General features: G+C 47.0%; 2 protein-coding genes across 4 annotated transcripts in view; one reads left to right on the top strand and one right to left on the bottom strand.

Moving 5' to 3' along the window:
- Positions 1-10,421, top strand: part of C21H1orf21 (chromosome 21 C1orf21 homolog) — a 141,671-nt gene extending 131,250 nt beyond the window's left edge. The window contains exons 5-6 of the mRNA XM_068416970.1: positions 2,010-2,070; positions 9,649-10,421. Of these exons, the coding sequence (XP_068273071.1) occupies positions 2,010-2,070; positions 9,649-9,687 (100 nt within the window). The 3' untranslated portion in view covers positions 9,688-10,421. The remainder of the gene's footprint in view (positions 1-2,009; positions 2,071-9,648) is intronic.
- An 8,587-nt stretch (positions 10,422-19,008) lies between these two features.
- Positions 19,009-26,295, bottom strand: part of EDEM3 (ER degradation enhancing alpha-mannosidase like protein 3) — a 31,262-nt gene continuing 23,975 nt past the window's right edge. For 2 of the 3 annotated variants that reach the window (XM_068416976.1, XM_068416977.1), the window contains 4 exons: positions 25,918-26,112; positions 25,008-25,173; positions 24,324-24,509; positions 19,009-22,779 (listed from right to left, as the gene is read on the bottom strand). In XM_068416976.1, coding sequence (XP_068273077.1) covers positions 22,373-22,779; positions 24,324-24,509; positions 25,008-25,173; positions 25,918-26,112 — 954 coding nt within the window. In that variant the 3' untranslated portion in view covers positions 19,009-22,372. The remainder of the gene's footprint in view (positions 22,780-24,323; positions 24,510-25,007; positions 25,174-25,917; positions 26,113-26,295) is intronic. The other variant, XR_011049604.1, reaches the window with a different exon arrangement.

Here is a 26,295-nt window from a genome sequence, read left to right as displayed (position 1 = left end):
GCCCCAGTCTGTACTGGTATTAGGGATAAACATCCCATCTTTTGGCAAAATGTGTTTCATTGGCCTGCTATGAAACATCTAAAAACACATTCTCGTGCCTTCTGATGCACTTCTTACATGGAAAATGAAATCCACGTTTCCGTTTGGGGAGAGCTTTTCCTTCTGGATGGATACCCAAGAACTCTGCTTAGATTTGGTGGTTTTCTGATTCTTCCAGTTGTTCATTAACCCTGTCATGACACCTTGACAAGGATTTTCTAGTTTTACACAGCTCCTCAAAACACACACTATGTCAGCATTTGTGTGTGTGTTGCATCTCTAAATCATAGGGCGATTTTACTGCCCAGCCAAACTTTTCTGAAGACCATGGTCTGCAAGGGCTTCAGGACCTCCTCTGTGGGACTTCTCATGTATATGGCAACATAATACTCCTTCCCCCCACCTTCCTTCAGTTTCCTTATAAATTAGTTGGGTGAGTGACTACAGTATGATCTTATTTTATTAGAAAACAGATCTATGATGTTGAAAAGGCAAGAATATGTTTCTAGTGCTTACCTACCCAGAAAGGGCTCCAAGACACCTGAATATGCAGGTGACAGGGTCGGCTGCCCCAAAGAAACATTTTTTTCCCCCATCTGAGGTGGAGGTGGGAACCTGAGGGACAGGCAGACAGCTGGGAACAAAATCTCCCACAGCCACTGGAAGGTGAATTGTTCCCTCTCCTGAATTACCAGCTTTAGGTTTTAATGCCACTTCTGAGACCAACTCTTCTGAACTGAGCCTTCGTTTATGTCCAGCATAAGCAAATCATCATATACATTCATCCTGACAGCAAGTGAAGTATGAATGTTGAGCTTTGTAGGAAGGTTCAGTGTGTTGTTGAGCACTTGGGAAAAGTATTAGCTCATTACAGCTGACAGGATCATGCCGAGGAAGAGTCTGGGATGGGAATTCAGCAAGCCGAACCAGCTTTTAGTGTCCTAGAAGATCTCCAAGGGCTATGTGTCCTTCCAACCATTTTGCATCATTTTTAACACTGGCACCAGTCTCCCATCCTTCCTTTTTTGCATCTTTTTTTGTCCCACAGTGAGTCCCTGGCGCTTTTCTCCAGCCCCCCACGGACTCAGGCGCTCCTCCCTGCTGCGCTTCCAGAGGATGCTCCAACCTCACCCTCCTGGAGGGATATCGTTATTTCAGGAAGGAGGCTCTCACCACCCCCTAATATAAATAAAGCAGACACACCCCAAATACCGTCTGCCACGCATCCTCATCTTTGTCTCCTCGTCCTTTCCTTTGTGTCCGACCTCCCTGTATTTTTAGCTTGCAGGTCCCCCTTGGGGAAGGGCCTGTTGGCTTGTTCCACCATCAGTGTTTTGCAGATAACGGATAAGAGTAATTTTCAGCCCTCTTCATTCATGCAAAATCGTATCACTAACCCTGACCCTCTTGGTGCTGCAGAATTAATTGAAGTGCATCATCTGCTGGGTCTGTGGAGGGAGCAGTGAGGACCACCTCTCTGGGAGGGCAAGGACCAGCCTGGGCTTGTAGACGTTCCTGGGTGTTGAGCCCAGGCAGATCTTCCAGTGCGAGGCTTTAACCTCACATCGTAGGCATCTCATTTTGTGGTGGTGAGGTTGGCAGTCTTGGAAGACCTTCTGTGTCAACACAGAGGGAGCTCTCACTGGCCCAAGGAAAGGCAGCGGGCTATTAAGTTTCTGCAGCCCGCCTGGAAAAGGGAATAGTCTCCTTTGGATGCACGTGTGTCCTGGTTACCATCCCAAGTGTAGCATGCATACACAGAACTAAATGCAGTCATTTTTCTGTGAGCAAACCAAAAAAAGGAAAAAAATTCTTTTAAAATTGTCATTGTAGACAAAAGTGTAAAGTGATTTATTTTTCACAGCAGTGAAAGCTTACAGCTGAGTCCCTCAACAACCCTGAACTGCAGCGTCAGGATTTTAAAATTGAAGAAATCCCGCTGGTACTGATGCTCTTCCTTTGCCTTTCAGCATGCACATCTCCGAAAGCCAACAAGAATTCTTCAGAATGCTTGATGAAAAAATTGAAAAGGTAAGACACAATAAAGTAAACGTATGTTTTCACTCGGGGTGGACACTCAGGTTTCCTGGCTCCATGGTGAGGACAACCAGACACTGTCTGTTGCAGCACTCCACATTCTCCAGTACTTGGAGAGACTCTGGTCCAAGATCCCCCTTACCGCTCGCTGGTTACATAGTTCAAGTGCAAAGAAGACCAAAAAAGGTTACAGGAGGTACTGGAAAGAAGCCTTTGTTTTGTGGAAACATCACCAGGCTGGGATGAACGGCAAATTACCTCAACGCAACCATTCAGGGTGTACATGGGTACAGGAGAAGAGCAAAGTGAGGTTTTATGCCCTTAGTGACTTGATTTTTCATTTAATCTCTGTGAGGGACAACTGGAATCTTAATGCCAGTAGGATCTGGGATACCCTTCTTATTTCTTGCTGAATCTCTTCAGAATATCTTCCAGCTCCAAAGGTTATGAATAGTATGGCTGTATGTACGGATAACCCTGCCTCAAGACCTACGCCGAGTAAAATAATGATGCTGGAGATGTTTTGAAGAGGGTGAATAGTTCTTTACGTACCTCAATGTCTTGACAGCAGCTTTCGTGTGTTTCACAAGCCTTTTAAATGAGAATCCCAGCTTCTTTGTGAAATAGTAGTGAATAATTGTACCACAACATAGATGGGGAACTGAGGCTTGAGGAATTAAATGGGCTGTTTGGATCGAGTCTAGATCTCAGCCTTTGCTTGTACCTCAAGCTGATGGTCGCTCACCAATATACTCTTTACACTTCGTATTTTGGAGTGACGTATCTTATTTAATACTTGATATTAAATATTTGCTTCCCAACTGGAACAAAGTAATTTATACTCCCAGATTGTAGTGTTGAGTTGCAGAGTAGGAGGGAAATTTTTACTTGGATGACTGAATTTCTGCCATTTTTGCTGGTGCTGCTGGCCTTAGGAGTTGGAGTGCTACAGCGGGTGAATCTCTTATTTGTCCCAAGCAACAGATTTGTTACACTACTCTTAAAAAAAAAAAATCATGAAAGCAAAAAGTTAGATGAAGGGGAAGAGTAGAAGTGAAGAGGAGTCTGTAGATTCTGAGGTGTTGGAGTGAGTCCAGAGGAGGGCGACCAAGCTGGGGAAGGGTCTGGAGGGTCTGACCTACGAGGAACGGCTGAGGGAGCTGGGGTTGTTTAGCCTGGAGAAGAGGAGGCTCAGAGGTGACCTTATTGCAGTCTACAACTACCTGAAGGGAGGTTGTAGTGGAGTGAGAGTCGGCCTCTTCTCCCAGGCAACTAGCGATAGGACAAGAGGACACAGCCTCAAGCTTGGCCAGGGGAGGTTCAGGCTGGACATTAGGAAGCATTTCTTCTCAGCAAGGGTCATTAGCCATTGGAAGGGGCTGCCCAGGGAGGTGGTGGAGTCACCATCTCTGGAGATGTTTAAGAAAAGCCTGGCCATGGCACTTAGTGCCCTGGTCTAGTTGCCATGGTGGTGTCAGGGCAGTGGTTGGACTCAATGATCCCAAAGGGCTCTTCCAACCTGGTTGATTCTGTGATTCTGTGATTCCTGAGAAGAGTATTTCTATAGCAGTATTTTACAGGAGTAAGATTTTACTTAACCTGTATGCATTCAAAAGTAGAATTTCTACGTATCCATAATATAGATACGTCTCCTTTGAATAAATTCATTCACCCTATAAATATTCAGATGCTTTTCCTGGACATCATCACCTTCCATAATGTCAAACACGGAATCTCCAGTGAAATGGATTTTCCAAAGATTTGTCTTATCTACGTACCAGACCGTCTGATGGCTGTATCTAATTATGAACTGAGGTTAGTTTTTGTTTTCGAGATTTGTTTCAGGACAGTAATACCATTCGTTCACCAGCTGCCACATTGAGATGCAGTTGACCGTGTCTGCTCACTGTTAGGACCATGCTCTCAGATGCTGCAGATGTTCTCCAGGGCTCTTGTACTAATTTATCTTCTGGATCAGGAGATTGCCTATTTAGAGGAAATACACAGTTTTATCTGTCAAAGAGAAAGACGGCTCCTGTGCATTTCAAGCTGCTGACAGTTGATGGGATTGGCAGGAGTTAATGCGCAGCTGAACATGGGATTTGCTTTCTCTGGGGACCTCCTGTGCCTAAAGAAACAGTCTTCCTAAGAGAAGTTTGGGGTTTTTTAATTAATCTTTACCCGCAGTACATTGTTTTTCTAGGTATCTGCCACAAGTGCCAAAAAGATTGGAAAATATGAGGGGTTTTGTTTGATCCCTAAATAGCATTTTGAGTCCCTTCTCCAGGGAAATGGAGGACAGCAGTCGAACAATTAAAAGAATTATATCACTGAGCAGCTCACCAGTTACAGCTGAAATAATAGTCTGTAGAAGTGTGTGTGGGGCGTTGCCTATGGTTGATGAGGTCCCAGAACATGTTGTAATGTTCACATGGTAACCGTGGCCATGAGTAGTGTTGGGTTTGTAATGGAGACACACTGTCCACCACTGACTCCATGGGCTGTGTCTACTGAAACTCTACAGTCAGAAAAAAAACATCCCTCAACTTGCATTGAAATCCCCAAGGGTGTTAGGTCACCAAATACAAACGAGTAACAACAACTCTAATGTGTGTCTACGAATTAAGGAGGAAAATTAAATAGGCGTTTTGGACTCAGCAAAAGGATCAAATGGACAGGAAGGTCGGCTAAAATAAAACTTCTGCAAAGTGTGAAGTGGAAAGAACACAGGCTGATGTTTTAGCAACTGAAAATATGAAGTACTTGTGAATCGTGGAGATCAAAAAAAAGCCTTCATGAAATGGTCTGGAGAATTTCTCTGCCCGTCGGTACCCAGCACGCGCTCCTGGCCGCCTGTGCAGGCACAGCGTAGCTGAACTGCCTTCCCCAAGTGCTACCCAAAGGTAAAAACCAGAATGTCATCCCCAATGGGTGGAGCTTCTGTCTACCAAAATTCAGTGTCAAAACACTGTGAGGGTTTCAGAGGCAGACATCTGTTCCTGTCTCTGTGCAAGTGTCGGTCCCTGCTCGGAGAGCTAGAGCTGAACTTGCATGTATGGAGCTGCGTGTGATTATGGTAATTCAGTTCTTAGGGTTTGTTGGAAGGAAGAAAGACTGAAATACAGGCTCAGCACTGAATGCCATGGTAGGCCTGACTGAGAGTGTAAAAGTTGGCCTCGCACGTAGGGTTAGATGTTGGTTCTTCTAGCGTCAACCCAGTCATTTCAGAGGCACCAGAACTTGAGCTAAAAAAAATAAAACCCAAAACCTGATGCAAAGCTGGAGATATAAAGTTATGTGGGAGGTTGTGAGTAGCTGGGTAGAGTTAAGCAGTCGACAGCACAGGAAACAGTAGTTATATATGACAGGCTTGAGAGGTGGGCCTGTGCGAACCGCATGAAGTTCAACAAGGCCAAGTGCAAGGTCCAGCACGTGGGTCGGGGCAATCCCAAGCACAAATACAGGCTGGGTGGAGAATGGATTGAGAGCAGCCCTGAGGAGAAGGACTTGGGGGTGATGGGTGACGAGAAGCTCACCATGAGCTGGCAATGTGCGCTCGCAGCCCGGAAAGCCAACCGTGTCCTGGGCTGCATCCCCAGCAGCGTGGCCAGCAGGGCGAGGGAGGGGATTCTGCCCCTCTGCTCCGCTCTCGGGAGACCCCCCCTGCAGTGCTGCGTCCAGCTCTGGGGGCACCAACAGAGGAAGGACACGGAGCTGTTAGAGCGAGTCCAGAGGAGGCCACGAAGATGCTCAGAGGGCTGGAGCCCCTCTGCTCTGGAGACAGGCTGAGAGAGCTGGGGCTGTTCAGCCTGGAGAAGAGAAGGCTCCGGGGAGACCTTCTAGCACCTTCCAGTACCTGAAGGGGCTACAGGAAAGCTGGAGAGGGACTTTTGACAAGGGCATGGAGTGATAGGATGAGGGGGAATGGTTTTAAACTGTAAGAGGGGAGATTGAGATGAGATATGAGGAAGAAATTCTTTGCTGTGAGGGTGGTGAGACCCTGGCCCAGGTTGCCCAGAGAAGCTGTGGCTGCCCCCTCCCTGGCAGTGTTCAAGGCCAGGTTGGATGGGGCTTGGAGCAGCCTGGTCTAGGGGAAGGTGTCCCTGCCCGTGGCAGGGGGGTTGGAACTAGATGGTCTTTAAGGTCCCTTCCAACCCAAACCATTCTATGGTTCTAAGATGTCTTGCTACGAACCCTCATGCAGCCGGTGGATACCCCAAGCCGGGGCATTGTGTTTCCGCTGCTGCAGGGTATGTCGCTTCGGGTCGAGAGAGAACTTGGTCTTGAGCTCCAGCGCTGGTGTCGGGGTGGGTTTGCAGGGCTTTCCCCGCCGATCCGCACACCGGCCTGCCAGGAGCCGCGTTGGAGACTGATGATTTGTTGTTGAAAACCATGGGAGAGGTGCCTGGGAGCAACTAGATGATCTTTAAGGTCCCTTCCAACCCAAACCAGTCTGTGATTCTATCCCCTCGTTAGTAAAACTGGGACTGAAGTGCGGGGGGAAGACACAATGCAGCTCCTTGTGTCGTAGTTAAAGAGAAATGAGGGGGGATTGCTAACCAAAACGTATGCGAGGGCAGAATCACTAGGCTAAAACTCATTAGCAAAGTGGATTGCTCTTAATGACTCCATTGATTTTTCTCTAACAAAACCAGAAACGGGCAAAAATGAGCACAGTCTACGATTATTTAGTGCCGCCTCCTGGCATTTTCTTCCCCTTCTTTCTGTGAGCGCCGTAAACAAAACCAGATTGATGAGAAGGGTTCCCACCGCCGAGCCAGGCTGACGTTGCCCAGCGCCGGCCACCTCCTCTGAAAGGGGCCACTGTGTCCCGTCAGCTCTTTCAGCCGTCGCAGAAGAAAGGGACGCTTGGTGCAGCTCATTTCCCTCTCCCGACCCGGCCGGCCTCCTCTTCCTCCTCTCCTCGCCGGGGCCGCTGGTGCCAAGCTGTGGCGGAAGAAGCATCTCCTGAGCTGCCTTCTCCCCCTTGGCGAGTCCCCCCGCCACACAAAGGGCTATTGAACTGGGACGGCTTCTGCATGCGGGTGGCGTGGGGTGGTGTTTATGGGCCTGGCACCCGCAACAACAGGGAAAAGGGCTTTTCCTGGGATTTTTTTTCTTTTCTTTTCTCTAAAAGGATATCGTCAGCCATGATGTGTGCCCTGGTCAGGGCAGCAGGGTGGTGGCGCTTCCCAGATGCAGCAAGTGGAGGGAGCAGGGGAATGAGCCGTTAGCTCCGGTTGGGGTACGAGCAGCAGAAAAGGAGCAGAATTTAATTACCTTAAATTCACACACTCGTGTTAAGGCGTTCTGTGGATATCTGATAAGGTTGCAGGGGAGGAAGACAGGATTTCTCGGGAATTACGTGGACTTGGATGTGCGTGTTCCCATTCTCATCTTCCTCAGTGTAGTTCATTTACACTCTCAAACATTAAATCTTATTTAGTAGCCCGGGCTATTAAAGGATGGCCCATACAGTCCTGTTATTAGCCACACGCTCTGTGCCTGCGGCTCCTCTGGATGTGGGACGCTGCTCCCCTGGGCACCAGGGGATGGGGTTTGGCCAGCAGTCACAGAATCACAGACTGGTTTGGGTTGGAAGGGCCCTTAAAGACCATCTAGTTCCAACCCCCTGCCATGGGCAGGGACACCTTCCACCAGACCAGGTTGCTCCAAGCCCCATCCAACCTGGCCTTGAACACTGCCAGGGAGGGGGCAGCCACAGCTTCTCTGGGCACCCTCATTTTCCAGCCACGGTGCTGCTCTATTTGAAGGAGGGGGTTGTCACCTTCTCTGGTTTCTTCTTTTCCTTCCTGACACACATCTGCTCCCAGAAAAAAATCCCCACCATTTCAGCCTGCACTCAGATACTGTGGGAGCTCCTCTGCTTGCGTCATGGAGCTCATCTTCTGACTGCCGCTGTGCAGTGTCAGTATGTCAGTGTGGTTTCTTCAGAAGACCTGATAGAATCACAGAACTGTTTTGGTTGGGAAGGACCTTTAAGATCGAGTCCAACCGTTAACCCAGCACTGCCAAGCCTACCACTAACCCATGTCCCTCAGCACCACATCTCCACGGCTTTTCAATACCTGCGGCTGTGCGAGCTGTTAGCTCATGGTTTGGAGTGAGGTTTTGCCCAACCCCACCAGGACAATTCCCCATCTCCAGCACTGCAAGCCTCTCACTGATTGCAGGTGCAAACCACTTGAGCATCTATCAAACAGCCTCTGAAACAACCAAGGGGAGGGCAAAAATGGATATTTTTAAGTATTTGACTGGATTAGGGCCATGGTGCTTAGCAGGACCAAAGCAGCCTTCGTTCTCTGCTGGTGGGGAAACGAAGACCGCTCCTGCCTTTCTGCCTGAGGAGCACCGAGGTGAAACCCCTGGGTGCTGGATTTACAATGCAGTGGGGAAGGCAACTTCATTCTTTCTCTGATCTTCCTGAGAAAGAGACGATCTGCACCCAGGATTCGAGGTGCTGAGTCCAGGGGGACGATCCCTGCCCTAGTCCTGCTGGCCACGCTAGTGCTGATACCAGCCAGGATGCCATTGGCCCTCTTGGCCACCTGGGCACACTGCTGGCTCGTGTTCAGCCAGCCATCGACCAACACCCCCAGGTGAGGGGCAGGACATGTCTTCTCCAGACCTTCCCAAGGGTGATACCTAGATAGATGCTGTGGCAAGTGTGTTTGGGATGGGATGGAAGGTGTAGTATGACTGGTCTGTATGAAGTCTGTGTTCTGTCAGGCTTAGCCCGTTTCCCCGCATTGTGCAAGTGTAATTTCAATACAAATAGTATCTTTTGTGCTCACGTTAAACCCTCGCTGAGGTTATCAGATGAGGTGTTCTGGTTCACAGCAGCTGATCTGCATCGCTCGAAGGATTAAGTGCTTCGTTGCTTTTGCCTCAGAGATTATGTTTTCGCAATGGATCTGGAGGGTTGTGTCCATCAAGGTGTATCTTTACATAAAATAGTTTTGTAAATCGGTTTATTGGACCCCCCTGGAATTCAATAGAGAGGATGAAATTTATGAGATAACCGTGACAGAAAGGGAAGGATCTCCTGTCTTGGTTTCATGCCAGCCTTCCAGAAATGGTTAGGGGAGATGTGCAAACTCCCTTCCCTATTTTTGAGGTTTCTGTGAATTTAAATCTCCTAAGTTTAGAGAACTAAAATATATTAATGCTTAATTTATGGTACTCCTGTCTTCAAGCAGTCATATATACCTTAGGGGTGGGTGTCAAGAGGAGGGGACCAGACTCTTCCCAGTGGTGCCCAGGGACAGGACAAGGGGCAACGACCACAAACTGAAACATGGGAAGTTCCATCTGAATATGAGGAGGAACTTCTTTACTGTGAGGGTGCCAGAGCCCTGGCACAGGCTGCCCAGGGAGGGGGGGAGTCTCCTTCTCTGGAGATATTCAAACCCACCTGGACACGACCCTGTGCAACGTGCTCTGGGTGACCCTGCTTGGGCAGGGGTTGGACTGGATGATCTCCAGAGGTCCCTTCCAACCCTTAACCATTCTGTGATTCTGTGATTTACAAACTGGCTTTTCTCCTTCCAGGGCCGTGACTATTGTTCAGAAGAGGAGGATGTCACATAGTGCCAGTTCTGCCACTCACACCAGGAGTACTACTGTGTAAATAGATGACAACCCAGTCGAGACCTTTTGGAAGTCTTCTAGAACGAACAGCACTACATACCAGAAGAAGATCATTTCCACATTATATGCTCCATTCAGTTACAGTGTTTCTTAATGAACAGATGAGGAATATCGCTAAGAACTCGTAAGGAACTCTTTTCGTTGCTGCTAGTTACAACTTGTCGCAACTTCTCACTTTTTTTCTGTGTCCAGATACGCAGCGAATCCTTCAAAAGTTAATCCAAAAGACGTCGTTGATTTTATGGAGGCTTCTGGCCCGTTTTCTATCAGATGAGGTAGTGTTATACAAAGCTTCCATAAGTGAACATTCGAGCATCTGAGAAACACCCTTAAGCTGTCTGTCAGTCCGCGGTGGGCCCGGAGTGCTTATTAATGCTGGTGATTTCAAGCTTTGGAGATGGGATGTTTTTTTTGCCATGGCAGGCCTTGTTTCTCCGCTGAGAAGAAGCTGAGAAACTTATTATCCATTAAAAGCATGTTATCACTGAAATACTGGAAGTGATGCGGGAGCAGGAATTTGTATTTTAAGAGGAAAAAGAGTTTCATTTAATAGGTATCTTAATCAAGGACTAAGCTTGCAGTATTGGCTTTGCTGAGCACGGATGGGAGTGTGATCACAATCATTTTGAATCTCTTTTTTTCTAAGAAAATAAACATTTTACTGTTTTTATGTATTCTTGTCTTTCACCATTCCTACAACGCGATGGTTTAAGAATCTGGGGACAAGGAAGTCAAAGCCAGCCCTCCCCATGGCTGAGTCTGTGGTTCTGATCTCCTAAAGCAGGTCTGTGCCAACTGGGGGTATCTGTTGCGTGTCCTGTAGAGTTTATTTTTCCATATGATATGGAGAGGGTATTACCTTCTCAAAAGCAGATGTAATATTTTTAACAAATGCTGTCACAAGTGAAAAAAAAAAAAACAAAACAAGAAAAAGAATGCACCTTTTGTATCTGTTATTTCAAAGGAGATCGTTGCCTGTGCCAATATCTCTTCCTGCTTTGAAACCATATGAGGGCCAGGTTTGCACTGCATCCCACGGAGAAACTTTGTCAGGACATCGGTTTCTGTCTTGTATTGATTTCATGGCTCTGATGTGTGTGCTTTATGGGTGACAGACCATGAGATTGCATTAATAGCATCATTTTCTGAGGTGGCCAATATTTGAGTGGGGCACTCGACCCAAAGCCCTTTAACCCCGGCCATTTTTCACTGCACCTTCTGAAAACTGGATCCCTTTGAAGTGTTTTTGTCCCTCTGTACTCGGCACTGGTGAGGCCGCACCTTGAATCCTGTGTCCAGTTCTGGGCCCCGCACTTCAAGGAAGATGTTGAGGTGTTGGAGCGAGTCCAGAGGAGGGCAACCAAGCTGGTGAAGGGTCTGGAGGGTCTGACCTCCGAGGAACGGCTGAGGGAGCTGGGGGTGTTTAGCCTGGAGAAGAGGAGGCTCAGAGGTGACCTTAGTGCAGTCTACAACTACCTGAAGGGAGGTTGTAGCGCAGTGGGAGTCGGCCTCTTCTCCCTCTTCTCCCAGGCAACCAGCGACAGGACAAGAGGACACAGCCTCAAGCTTCACCAGGAGAGGGTCAGGTTGGACATTAGGAAGCATTTCTTCTCAGCAAGGGTCATTAGGCATTGGAAGGGGCTGCCCAGGGAGGTGGTGGAGTCACCATCTCTGGAAGGGTTTAAGAAAAGACTGGACATGGCACTTAGTGCCCTGGTCTAGTTGCCATGGTGGTGTCAGGGCAATGGTTGGACTCGATGATCCCAGAGGGCTCTTCCAACCTGATTGATTCTGTTTCAAGTCCCCCTGAGATCACCTGTGACTTCTGAAAATCTCTAAAATATTGGAGCTTTTCATGACTAAAGAGATTTTCTCCAATGTTCACTCTGAGTGGGGTTGGAGTGTCCACCTCAGAAGATTTTGGTCCCTATCATCAGTGCTGTGCCATACCTAGAACATGTCCAAAAAAAACCCCCAACTTCCTGATACATCCTTCCCTGCACTGGATTTTCCTTTGGCTTCTGAGTGGTGGATGGGGCAGTGGGGTAGGGAGGACCCACCAGGGTGAGAGACCCAGGAGTCACCCCGTTGCTCTTTATTCGTGCAGGGCTGGATGTGAGCACCTCCAGCACGAGCAGCACTTGTGAGGCTGCAGTATGAAGCTGTCCTCTGAAGGTAGAAGCTATTTCTGACCGCTGCAAACTGCTCAGTCCCCTGAGCTTCTGTCAACCTTGGTTTGAGTCGAGTGGTTGCTGTATTGCAGGACTGGGACAACTCAAGTGCTACCGACCTTCAATAGCTTTCCATATAAAAGCTCAGTGACGGGTTGTCTCTGGCAGGTTTCACCACGTGCATCTTTATCCTTTTAATGGTCACAAACTGTGAGCAAATTCTGATTTTCCTAAATCCTTGCTGCATTTCGGCAGCTGCTTTGACCACGCAACTGTTCTGAGCATCCCGACTTCCCTGGAGATCACAGAATTCCAGAATCAACCAGGTTGGAAGATACCTCTGGGATCATCGAGTCCAACCATTGCCCTGACACCACCATGGCAACTAGACCATGGCACTAACTGCCATGTCCAGGCTTTTCTTAAACCCCTCCAGAGATGGTGACTCCACCACCTCCCTGGGCAGCCCCTTCCAATGGCTAATGACCCCTGCTGAGAAGAAATTCTTCCTAATGTCCAACCTGAACCTCCCCTGGCGAAGCTTGAGGCTGTGTCCTCTTGTCCTATCGCTGGTTGCCTGGGAGAAGAGGCCGACTCCCACTTCACTACAACCTCCCTTCAGGTAGTTGTAGACTGCACTAAGGTCACCTCTGAGCCTCCTCTTCTCCAGGCTAAACACCCCCCGCTCCCTCAGCCGTTCCTTGTAGGTCAGACCCTCCAGCCCCTTCACCAGCTTGGTCGCCCTCCTCTGGACTCGCTCCAACACCTCAACATCTTTCTTGAAGTGCGGGGCCCAGAACTGGACACAGGATTCAAGGTGTGGTTTCGCTGCCTTCCTCTTGTCACATCGTCCTTCTTAGGGCTGTTGGCATCTCTCAGTGCTACGGAGCCATTTGATCTGTTACGAATCCTTCAGGGTGATAACGCTGTCCTCTTGCATATGATTTTTTCCCTAATTTATGTCAGCTCTCGAGCAGGTAGCCATGCTAAGGAGAGTCAAGAGACTGCACATTTCAATTAGTTAAACGCTTTAATTAATGAAGAGTCATGTGGCTTGATCCTGCAAATCCTTCTCTCAAAAGAGCTTTCACAGGTAGTACGAGCGTGATGGAATTGGTTCCGTCCTTTTGAAACATGGTTTGTTTTCTAGACTCCGAACATCTCCTGTGTGAATGTCCCCTGTGTTACAGTCACACTGTGATCTTCCAATACATCAGCCTCCTTTTACGTGGAATTTCTTTCAGCCACCTACTAGTTTTAATATATTTTTTTCTTTTTTCCTTGCCAATGATGATGACACCAGAGGTGTGGGCTTTGGTGGAAGCTTTGTGAGAGAGGAAAAGCAATTCCCATCTTTCCTGTGCACTTAATACCACCCTAGCATTGAGCAGCAAGTGCTTTAGTCTCCTGTGTAAATTATAACCTGACTGATGTACCTTTAGGTGACAGTACTAGTGATGCCTGCATGGACTGTTTGTGGAGGGTTGAGGATGGGCAGGAGATTTGGAGGGCGTCGGTAGTTGTCTTTGGAGTTGATGTGCTCCAGGACTGCCCCAGGCTACTGGTGGGATTGGGGTGAGGTGACAGACTTCGATTTGCTCCACCCTTCTGCAAGAAACAGAAACAGAATTGAGGGGGGGGGGGGGGGGTGTTGCCTATTCACATCCAGTCACCAAATCCTTGGCCTCGCCACATCTTGTAATCATCACGGTGTGCCAGGCAGAACCCAGGAGCTTCCTGATGCTTTTCAGCTGACTCAGCTTCTTGGGCAGGCAGGAGACTTGCTTTCAGTCAGAGGTTGGTTTGTGGGGTTTTTTTTTTTTATTAAGTCTCTCTGCAGGACCCAGAAAACCCAGCTTTGCATCCTCCCCTGCCACAAGTCCTTTCTGGCCATGGATGGGCCACACAGAACCTGAGTTGACTTACCACGCCTCTCCATCCCTTCGTGCACAGCAGGAACAGCAGAGCTTTCCAAATCCTGGCTGCACAGGTGAAAACATCAGCCCATGAACACCCTCATCCCGTTGTCCCCAGCACACGGGCGGGCTCTGACCTTCTCTGCAGCCGGTGGAGTTGTGGATGGTGCTTCCACAAGACACGGTGGCCATGTCTGTGTGCCTTTTAATGGCTGTAAGAGAGCCCAGCTGATGACTGGCACTGCCCACGAAGCACAACACGTACTTGAAAAATCTGAATTATGAGACGAGTGAATGGGTAGATGAAGCACCAGAGACACGTTTAAGCTCCGAAGCCATTGCCATTGTCATATGAAAATTAGACCGCAGATAAATATTCAGTTCTCAGCTATTTCAGTTTTATCACGTCTATAAACCAACAATTGCCTGTCACCGATTTTGGAGCTAGCGATGGCTCAACTCCAGGTCGGCTTGGCTGACACATCAGACCTTCAGGACAGGCGAGGGCTCCAGCTGGATAATGTCTGCATCTGCTGAGGAATGAATTCAATAAGAGGGTGATTTCCAGTCACTGCTGGCATTTCTGTCCCCCCCACGGCTTTGGTTAGTGTTGCTGCTTCGCAGGTGACAGTCCATGATGGCATGTAGGTGTCGTGCCCAACATGCGTGTGTTATACTCACATTTTACAATGCATCTTGCCACATTGGCCATTTCCCCTTTGTTTTCTAAAACGAGAGAAACTTGAGCTCTGATGGCCCATTGGGTGCCTTCACCTCCCCAGTGTGGGTCACCTCCACATCACGTCAGACAGCGAGGAGCAGCAGTGGAGCTCATCACCCATTCCCTGCCACCCGCTGTCCACAATGAAGGGCACCAGGCTCTACAGAGCCACATATCCAGCATATCAGCTCCATACACTTAAATTTTCTAAGTCAACAAACATTTTCCAAAGCCGACACCATCTATAAAGCTGGGTGCAGGAAAGTGTGTGTCCAGCAAGAGCCACCCCACCCCACCCCACCCCCCCACACCCCACCCCTACCCCCCTCCCCCCCAGTGGCAAGCAGGATGGAGAGTTGCAGCCTTTTGGCCCCTGCGCCGGGTCCTGACACTGCTGGGAAACTCTTCAGGCTGGAATGGTTCCCACTCAAGTTTCATTGCATAGATGTTTGGGGAGGAGGAGACAAGGGATGGTTTTGGAGAGGCATGTGATTTGCTTTACTGTTGGGGAGGAATCCTTGAGGTCAAACATCCAAAAGGTTGGGTAAGCGCTGAGTGAAAAGTCATACTATCGTTATTGTGCTGTTGTGGCAACGGGAAAGAAGTCCCAGCTCAGGGGAACTGCAAGGTGAGAAAGTTGGTAGAAGTCAAAAAAGTTCATGTCTTTGCTTAAAAAAAAAATAATTATAATTTTTTTTTTTAATTTAGCTGCTTACCTCTACCCATGGCATCCAGGTAAATGCTTTGTGCTTGAAGATGGCACTTAGTGCCATGGTCTAGTTGACGTGGTGGTGTCAGGGCAATGGTTGGACTCGGTGATCCCAGAGGGCTCTTCCAACCTGATTGATTCTGTGATTCTATGGCAGAGTCATCATCATCATCATCATCATCATGTTCCTTTTCATCTAATTCCTGTCCATCATCATCATAAACATGTGGGCCTGCGAACCTGTGTCGTAAAAGCCGACTACACCACCATCCTCATGGACACCTCCTCCCTGCACCCATGGCACTGTCCTCAACACCAACAGGACATTTTGGGGGGGGGAGTGTGATTTCTTTTTGTAAAGGTTGACCCACCTTATCAAAGCTGACACTATTTAAGCGCCGCAGTCCCATGTGGCAGCAGGGCCAGGACAGTGTGGAGGACCCCACCGATGATTTTCACCCTAATTACCGAAAAACTGGTTGAACTTAGACTCCATCCCTGGGGCAGGGTGAACTCCAGGCTTGAGGCCGTATCTTTATCCGCCGGTTGCTGCCTGTCGCTGGTTTCTTCACCAGCTGTCACGCAGCAGAACGAGCCACGCGTAATTTCTTCCCCCTCAGAACGCCTCGCTGCTTCCCCACTGCTCTGCCACCCCGGATGGTTGCTGGTTAAATCAGACCGAGCCTTTATTTCGAGGGTCGTTAATAGCAGCAGCCTTGCCTTAACGAGCCTCCCACTAACCCAGGTGTCAGCCCAGCGTGCGGTGCAGGGCCGGCGTGTGGGCCCCTGCTTGCCCAGAGCTGGAGCAACGAGCATCCTCCATCGCTGCAGGCTTTCCTCCCCCCCGCCAAGGCTTCACGGTGTGATTCGAATAGAAAATTTGTTCCCCCTGTATATATATATTTTTTTAAATTAAATTTTGAGACAAAAAGTTCTGGAGTGCGATTGCTGCGAGAAACTAGAAAGCTCCGTGTGGGAAATGAGCAATATTGGTGGGGGTTTGGTGTTCTGCTTTTGTGGCTATTAATAATCCCCCCGAGTGAGTCACAGGGAGCTGCATTTATTCACTGAGTCGGAGAGAGCTGCTGCCCAAAAATAGCAGCTACGGTATTTTTTTATGATGCTGTAATGCCGGTGCGGCGAGGATTGACATCGGTTCACGGCGCTGCTCCCTGCCTGGCAATCAGATAACCCCCGGCAGGGCCGAAAATAAACGTGGAAACCCACGTGCTCCGTTACATAAAACAGCCGTGAGAGCCGGCCTGGGTTGGAAGTGCCTTTTTTCCCCTTCCCTGCACATCTTTTCCTTATCTTGCTAAGCCTTGTTTGCTAATTTGCTTAAACCCGAGTGCGTGGAGCGTCGGGCCAGAGGAGGGACGGGGAAGCGGCTTTCGCTGCGGAGGGGAAGATCGCCCACATCTCCAATGATCATCATCAAGGAGTAGAGAAATACTAAAAAAAATGCAACAAATCCAGCTCTGAAATTCTCATTGGTCCTTCTCGCCCGTGACCCTCCAAGCATCACCCTCGGCCGGGGCTCCTCCCAGCCCTCCACCCAAGGATTAATAAAGATGAATCCGCCCGCGCTGGGGTTTCATCGCTTGGGTGGACTTTCCCAAGCAAATGGGGTTTTATAGGGACCGTTCCAGCTGGAACCGGTTATTATTAACATTATCTTTTTATGTAGCACTCGGGAAGAACATGGGCCTCCTGCCACCAGCAGCCTCGGCCTGGCAGGAATGATGGGTCTGGGGAGGGGCGGCAGCTGAGGCTGAAGTTTTGTCCGAGCTGCTGAAGTCCTCCAGGTTCAGGTGCCCTGACTGGGAAGTGTAAACTGAGTAACAGCCTAGCAATACAACTATTGGTTGTATTATTATTATTAAATATAATTATTTATAATATATATAATTATTATTAAAGGTAATTTTAGTAGGCGATGTGATGCTACCATCCCTCCCTTTCCCTTCACACATCCATGCAACAAGTGCCTCTGGGGAGCAGGCACATCAGGTGTGTGTTTAGACCCAGAAATAAATCACTAAATATTCCTCATTCCTTGCTAAAAAAGAAATATAAAAAGGGTCAGGGAGGGGGATGCACCCTCGCTGATAATTTTGCATAATATTTTTGCCTTTTCCGAGGCCATCTGCAATGGTGGGGGGGGATTCCTTGTTATTTCACACAGCATCTGGGTGTCACCACTGGCAGGGTGGTGGAGATGAACGTGGAAAGATAAAACGAGATCCTCCAAGGACTGTGGAAGGGTATTGCTAAGGGAGAATGTTGGTTCTTGTAGGAGAGTTCTTTTAACTTTTTTTTTTTTTTAAATAAAAAGCAATGCAGTTTGCTGAGGGTTTGCTCCAAGATCTTTCCAGTTACCCCAGCAGAGATGAGAGACAACTTTGCTGCTGTTTGTGGTTCTGCCCCGACCTCCCGAGCCCTCGTCCACCATCCGTGAGGCCCGAGCCCTGGGGAGGGCAATGAGTTAAACCCTCCTGCCCTGCAGCTCGGGCTCTGGTGTCCCACGGTGAGTGTGTTGCCTACCTGAGGACCGGCCTTGTGCAGAATTGGTGCTTCCCAGCAGCAGCTGCATCCCTCTGCCTGCCTGGGCAGCACCACGGGTGACCCGTGGCCATAGGTTGGGTGCAGGACACTCACAAAGGATGAACATCTCTAGTTTTTGGGTCTTAGTTCAACGCTTGGTTAATGGGCAGATGGGGAAGAAGAGCATGACCAAGGCAGGGAGGCGGGGATGGGGCAGCCCTGCAGGGAAGGCAGAGCAGGCAGGAGGCCACCATGATTCTGAAGAAAGGTGGGAAAACACGAAGGGATGCAACTGTGCCAGGCTGCTCTATCGCGCTGGAGATGTTCGTCCTGAAAGGTTTGGTCTAAACCCCTCAGCCCCGTCCCCAGCTCAGCCCTCGCCCGCGTCCAGCCACTCCAAGGAGGTGCCACACGGGATCACAACACAGCTTGACGTATTTCTCCGCTCCTACCAGCACTCCCTTCTCCTCTTTCCCCCTCTCTCTCTTTGCATGTCTCCTTGGTGTAACCTTCTTGATTATTTTAATCTTTTCTGTAAAAACCCGGGTTTGTGCTGGGCTCCTGAGAACATTTCTCAGTTTGCCCAGCTCCGAGTCCCATTGCCCTGCACCGTCTGCCCGTCCCCAGCAAAGCAGAGCCCTGAAGTACAGGTGAAGAACACCTACTACTCCCAAAATAGATACAGGACTTTAAGGGTGTTGTTTTATTCCCCACAGACCAAAATGCTTTTTGAGTATCCCAGCTTCAAGGGATGGGGAAGGCAGAAGGTGCCTTTGCTCCAAAATACTCCAGCCCCCGAAATCCTGATGTTCCCCTAAGAGGAGGTTGAAAAAATTCAGCACTTCATTGGTGAGGCTGGTAATGGTTTCTACCTAATGAATATCATCACTACTGAACACTTGAACAAGGACTTAAATTTAGGGCTCCTGCATCTTTTAATTTCTTAATACTGACTTCCATGGAGGAAAAGCTCAGAGGAGTAGAGGTGTTAGAGAACAGCTGATAACAGAGGAAGGATGATGGAGTTTGTTTCCTCTAAGACTTACCCCATCAGGCCCAAGAGAGACCTGTTTTCATTAGAATTAGGGGAAAAAAAACCCAAACAGGATCAGAAGTAGTCATAGTTTAAATGAACTTTGGAGGATCCGTCTTCTCACTGCAGGAATTAGCATCAATTTAGCACACACCTTGACCAGAATATTTACATTTTATTAAATCTTTACAATCAGCAATTATAATCAAGTACACAACTATGTACACAGATTATATACATTTTAGCCCAGACTTTTACATCACAGTACATAGTTGCCCTTAGAAATATTGTATACGCTTCTCCCCAGACGGTAAAACCCAACAGTAGTGTTACAGCACCTGGTATTAGACATCTTTCGTAAGAAAATAGACGGCTGTAAATTGGGCTGGCTAAAAAAAAAAAAAATCTTATAAAATCTGAACATACAATATTTCATTCACAGAATGGGTTTTTTTCCTCCTCTATGTCCTGACTGATGCCTTTTGCATACAACACCCTGTTTTTAACCTCCCAACATACACTTATTCATGCCTCCCGCTACGCCTTCAGGTAGGGCAGCGGGAGGAGGAGAAGCAAAGCCGGGCTCATTTTGAAACTTCATTAAGAAATTATAAATGTAAACAATGGAGCAGATTCCTCGAAGATCAAATGAGAAATTAATTGGCTGATCTGAATGACATGGCATGGAGTAAGTGCCAGCTCCAGCTGCTATTCCTGAACTCTTCAGTGTTCGATACCACACGCATCACTGTACAACGCGGTTACCAATTAACTATGAATGAGCAATATTCCCCACGGAGGGAGCAGACTCCTAAAAATTTGGGAAGAACACTTAAAGGTTTTGTGGATTTTTTTGATGAATACATTCTTTTCACTTTTTAAAGAAGACAGTGACAGAAAACTGAATTATTTTCAGAACGATATGAAAATGTTTAATTAAAGCCTATTTCCTCGTAAGGAAATACAAAGTGAAAATAACCTGAATAAAACTGCCCTCACCCCCCCCCAATTTAGTCCTCTTTCCCAAAAGGTCAACCTTACCCGACTCAGTTCTGTAAACAAAGCTATGGCTCTCCTGATGGTTTCAAAGGTAAAGCAGAACAAACTGAAACAAACACAAACCAACCCAAAAGGAAGGAGGCAACGGTCCTCTGAGGTAGGCCACCACCAAAATGATGCTTCAGATCCGTATGGAGCTCCGGGATCCCTCATGAATCCCTTACAAGGAGAGCCAACGCCTGCTGCTTTAGCAACAGAGGTGGGAAAAGCAGGTAAATAAAAACAAGCTGGTGGTGGCGAGGAAAGTTAATCTTTTAATAAAATTTGACATCTACACCTAAATTTTCCACAAGTAAAAAAAAACACCTTTAGTTGCTGTATTGACAGGCTGAACGTAATGACCTGAGGGCCTCTACAGCTACAAAAATAACTCTATTTCCACCCCAAGAGCTAACAAGGATGAAGATGTAGTCCATGTCGAAGAGCACAGGAACAAAAATGCTCCTTTTGTGGCACTGAGCACTGACAGATCAAAGGAATTCTGAGGGAAACCTTCTGACCTGTACCTGATGGGTTTGATCCTGCAGCTGACTGCACTTGGCCACGTCGCTTCGAGCCCGGGCGCTACCAGGGGAGCGCAGCGTCCCTCGGGTGCGGACCAGGGCTCCAAGTAACGAAGGACACTTAAAAGGCTCCCACGATCAAACTCCTTACATGAAGAAACTCATGTAACAAAAAAAACATAAATAAAATCCTCAACTGAAACCCCCCAGCTGCTTCAAGCCCTACTCATCCCGTCCAAACCTCCGTCCAGTTATTTGTGCAAAGGAATTATAACAATATTTAAAAGCTAATTTATTTAAAAGGACACTTATTCACTATTCCACTTCATTTCCTCCTCAAAATTACATCCTACTTTAGTGATTTAAAGTTCTCACCCAGTTCACAGATAGTATTTTGATAGACTGGGATGCTCTCAGAAGGTGCCCGTGCATTTTGATACTCTTGAAAGCCAGTGTCACAAAGAACGTTTGCCTGGGATTGCTCCATTCACACCGTACAGGAGGATAATAAATAAATACAGTATGGCTGGACTAATTAACAGTTGCATATTCAGCACACGTCATTTCACCAGCTAAATGAAAGGTGCAATTCAGATTGGGGCTTTTTTTTTTTTTTAATTCCATTGTGAAGATGAATATAAACCTTCAGTTTTAGCCTGGTGCAGCATATAGGCAGTGTTAAATTTACTCTTTAATATAAAACGATTCCTTGAACCACAGTTCGCTAAAAGCAGTTTATATAAATCAAGTTAATTAGTTTTTGGCAGTTGCTTTGGACACAGTCAAAACGTCTCTCAGTTGTTGAAACATCCCCATTTTTATTTAAATGAGGGTTTTTTTTGTAATGGGGATAACAAATTAGGACTCGACTCGCACTTACCTGTACCAACCTCCCAAGCCCAGCGTAACACACCAGGCATCCTCGCCGTTCACACCAGTTATCTTTGAACTATGGACCCAACAGCCAGAATCGTTGCGCTTCGCTCCTGGTACTGGCCTCGTTGCCTTAAGTATCGCACGTATAGAAGTTGCATATAAAAAGAATGACAACAAAGTCAAGCTGTTAGAAGTCGGACTTGTAGAAAAAGGAAGGGTTTGTTGTTATAGCTGATCTAGTTCTGTTTAGTGTCCTTTCAGAGGATATTGCCAGTTTAAATGCCGTTAGCTCGGGGTAGGTTGAGTTTTTCACCGTGGAAGGCCCAAACAAATACCTGTAACTCAACACCTGCCTCACCCGCTGTACCCTCACCTCGAGCACAACGCTCGCAACACACCCCGGAGCTGCCTTCGTTTCCCTGGCGGAACCCGCTTACAAAGCACACGTGGCCTTTGGTTTAGACAGTTTCTCTAGTTGAAAGCGGAGCAGAAGGGAAAACTCGCACGTCCCCGTGGTCGTTCTTCGTGGTAACAGATGGAAGGAGCGATGAGCAACACTGCTGTGTCTCAGCATGATATGTCAGGACAAAAAAAATCCAACTGCTTCGAGCTGTGTCTTAAAGACACAACAACTGGAAACATAGTTTTACCTGCTGCTATCAGTGAGGGCTTCCATCTCAGTAGGGATCGGTGAAACCACACCTTCACTCCACCCAGGACAGCAGCTGACCTACCGCCTCCAGGTGCTCTCACTGCTAACCGTTCCGTGAACGCCACCGCGCTCAACTTCTGCTTTCCAGAGACCGAGGGAGCGGGACCTCCCGGAGCCTGGAAGGCAGAAGTCGGGCTCTGAGCCTCCTGGGTTACAGCACCACGCAGTGGAGCCACACAAATTGCACGTTCCCATTTTTAAACAGGAAAAATTAAAACAATACAGAGAGCGCGTGCTGGATTTCTGCAGGAATTTCCAGGTTGAAACCTGGTTGCTCATCAGAATACTGAATATGTTTTTTTAGTCCTCAGATATCAGGGCCTCACTTCTACCCAAAAAAGTTCTCCATTTGTTTACTAACAAATAAGCTATTATTCCAAGTCATAGCTCATCCTTTTCCATCATTTCAAATGCTTCTATATCTTCATTCCAGTCTGCTAATATGGATTCCATAGGCTGGACTTTACTATCCCAGTTAACTTTGGAATTTGACTCTGTCTCGGTCTGTTGTTCCTGAGGCTGGTGATCCCCTTGTGTACACGCTGGCTCCGGAGCGCTCGCCTCATCGCTTCCAGGGACGTGGGAATCCTGATCTGAAATGGAAACGCTGTCACTGTCTGCGTGAGCAGGAGATAAAGAATCAGGGTCAGTTACATCAGAGTTCTCTCCTTCTTCAGGCTCCTCACTGCCCGCATCGACATCCTGAGATGCTGAAGTAGCTTCTTCTGAATCCTGTTTATGCGAATCGTTTTCAGACAATTTCTGGTCCATATTCTCCATTTCCAAGTCTTTGAGAGGGGAGAGAAAAAAAGTGTTTTGAAATAAAATGCTGCCTTTCTAGGGTTTTTTTTATGTATTTCAAATGCAAGGTCACTTCCCTTGACCTTATTTCCTCAAGGAAGTGCAGACCTTCCATTGAAACGATAATTTAATGTTATTAAGGAACTCATTTTACAGAGGGAGGTGAGGGGAGACATTTAAACACATTTTAAACGAGGGCAAATATAGCGAGACTAGTTTTGTTTCTCAAACTTGCATAGTGACTTCTGGGTCAGTGCTAGTTGCCATCCTTCACTCTTAAGCAAATACCCACTGCGTGCACTGAACTTAATACCGGGTTTTAAAGCGCTCCCAGGTCCACCAGGATCCACATCTAAGCAAGCAGGAGTCGGACAGAGTTTTGTAACTTTACTGACTGTGAATTAGAGAGAGAGCCACAGTCGAAGCCTCCCTCATCACATCCTCACTCACAGCAACACACACACGTATCTCAAGTACTGGTTTAGCTTTACAACAGCCGGCCAGTTCAACCACGCAGGTTTTCCTGGGGTCTGATGCTTACAGCTAATACACAGGACACTAATGTTTCAAAACTTGTAGGGAGTTCAACTGCATATGTCATTTTTAACATGGGATACTTACTGCTATCAAGAATGTAGTTTGGAATCATTTTACCTTTAAAGATTGTTGCTGGGATTCCAAAGGGAAGCACGAGGAAGGGGGAAGAAGCAGACACGGATTACACATTCTCAAATGCAGAGCTATCTTGTTTGTAGTTAGTGTTTTGTTAGAGCAGCTTAACCGTAGTTACAAACAGGAGAAGTTTGGGAGCAGCTATGAAGACACAACACTGTCGCTTTTGGCGTCTCAGCTTTGCAAACATGCAGAAAATAAACGCTGTCGTTGGTTTACTAGAAATACTTGTTCTTATGTACTTGGACAAAGCAGGGCTATGAGGAAGGCTTACAAAAGGCAAGCCTAGAAGTTTCTGCCATATGCCAACATTTTAATTGGGAATGTATTAGCTTGCAATTTTCTTGTGTTATACAAGAAAAAACTGCAAAACATCTGAGGTCAGCAGCCTTGTTTCTCATGATAACCACTTCTCCTTAGATAGGCAAAACAGTTGTAATGGTTGTCTCTTTTGGGTACCAGGAATGTCACTGGGGAGCCTGACAGAGAGAGGCATTTGCAATGTAGGGCACTGAGACCACGTAACGCTATTCCTGATACCACTTCAAAGCAGATTGTGACACAAAGGGTTCAAAAGGAATCCAAAAGGCTGTATTTTCTCATTAGTCCAACTGCCACTTAACTTATGAACAGCATTTCTGGATGTTAATGCTAACTTTGGGGGGGGAGTGGATAATGACACATCTCAGATACGAGACTTTTCTGATGAAAAAACAAATACTAATGTCCAACAGCCAACTAGAGCTACCAAATAACGTGCTTGCACCTTTGGGTTGCAACAGAAATCACTACTGTGCATTTCACATTGTGCCACGGCACGGATGGAAGCTAAATCCATACAAATAATCTCTAGCCTTACCTCTGTCTTTTGCTTTATCAGAAAGAAGCACCTCCACGGCCTCATACTCCCGGATTGCATCCAGTATAATGTTTCCTTCCTTGTTGAAGAGGAAGAGCATGGGAATTGTGATATCATCTGTATTCTTTCCATCACCAGCCATTTGGAAGAGAGGAGCTGTGTCACTGCTGCTTCCCTCATTGTCATCTAGCCAGACGCACCCAAAAAGCAAAGCAAACCTCCCGTTAGATAAACGGAGTACAGCTCTGAACTCCAGCAGACTTCTGCAGCTTCCTACCGCCCAGTCAGTGAAGAGGATCCCAGGCAGTAAACAGCAAGTTGGTTGTAAAAAAGCAAGAAGCCAACTTGTGTACTTGTTCTCCTCAACATTTTTCATTTGTATCTCAAGTCTTCCTCAGCAGTTAGCAGACAGCACTACTGCAACACTCAGTGATCCTTAAAATAACGACTTGTACTCTGCAAAACCAGTGACAATCACCCATCCCAGCTTGATTAGCTACACTTTCTGTGCAGAACCAAAGCCAAAACATTTCTTCATCTTCAAAGCACAATTTCTGTGTTGGAGTATTGTCACCTCAGAGAGTTTAACAGTTTCTCGTCAGCTCTCCAGTATCTTCAAATCTGTAAAATACAGGTTACATCTACACAAACTTAAGATTTTAAGAACTTAAAAGTTGTATTTACCAATAACAATGCCTCCTATCGCTCCAGCTTTTTGAATGTTCCGTGCCTTTTCAGCAAACATACACTGGCCTCTTTGCATCAGAGCAATTTTCTCTTTCACTGCCTCAGGATTAGTGATCTCTGAGCATCCATTATATGGCTTAACGGTGGCAACAAATCCTCTAGTCTGTTTGGAAAAACAAAAACAAACAGAAAGAGGGAATTAGCACACTAGGTCCAAGCTTACAAAAGGTTCCTAAGCATTTTCATTTCTTCAGTTAATCTAATGCATTTAGTGTTGTCTTCTGTCAGTGTAGGCAATCTTTCCCCTGAAGTTGGAGTTCTAAGAAGTAAAGAAAACCTAATTGTCATGTTCAGTGTATTTTATCTATACCTGTGAACTGTTGTCTCTAGAACATTCTCTTCTGTGAACTGCTATAGTCTGGAACTCCTCTTCTGGGCTGCATCTTGCCCAAAGTCATGGGGTTTTCCTACTGCTTCCAATAGGGACCACTGCCTCTGTGATATTTTCTTCTTCCATCTAGATACAACCTTTCATAAAAGCTTGCGTAAGAACAACCTACTCTAACTCTAAAAGGGCTTCTGCAAATTCATGGCTGACACAGTAGGAAAACCTTCCCTTAAATTACCATCTCTTAAGATATGCACTGCAGATTATACAATTTTGTTTCAAAAATCATACTATGTATGCATTTTAAACCCTAAATCAGGACTGATGAGCGGAGCATGGGTCACAGACCAGTAAGCCACTCATCTAAAAGACTGGCACTGCTGTCATTCTGTCATTGCTACGCCCAGTTATTTTAACCACTGTGATTAACTGATCACCCTCTAGCTGGCCACAATGAAATACTACCAGCACTGTAAAATTTAGGCTTATGCAATAAGGAAAGTAACACATCTTACATACCCCTGCTTTGTGTTTGGATAAGTCCATCCCAAATTGTGCTGGTCCAGCAGTCAAGACCACCCTGCCAAAGAATGGATGGGAAACAATTTGGACAGCACGAGGAGGTAGCTGTTGCTCTTTCTGTTGCTGACTGGAGAGTTCAATCATTTCCTGCATGAACCGTAAGCCATCTTCAGCATCAAGTGAACTTGCTGCCTGAGTAGTAAAGAAACGATAAACAATTTCTTCTTAAATGTTTGAGAAACTTGGAAAAAAATAGAACTGAAGTTAGGTTTGCTTGGATCACTGCTACCAAGATTTTAAAATACAGAGTGGATGCTCACTGGCACTCATTCATCATTTCAAATAAGGAAGTTAACCTTTCAGTGCCTCTACCAC

Source organism: Nyctibius grandis, chromosome 21 (assembly GCF_013368605.1).
Source record: "Nyctibius grandis isolate bNycGra1 chromosome 21, bNycGra1.pri, whole genome shotgun sequence".
NCBI classification, from domain to species: domain Eukaryota; kingdom Metazoa; phylum Chordata; class Aves; order Nyctibiiformes; family Nyctibiidae; genus Nyctibius; species Nyctibius grandis.
The sequence above is the reverse complement of the archived record's forward strand: the minus strand, read 5'-3'. Positions and strand labels throughout refer to the sequence as shown.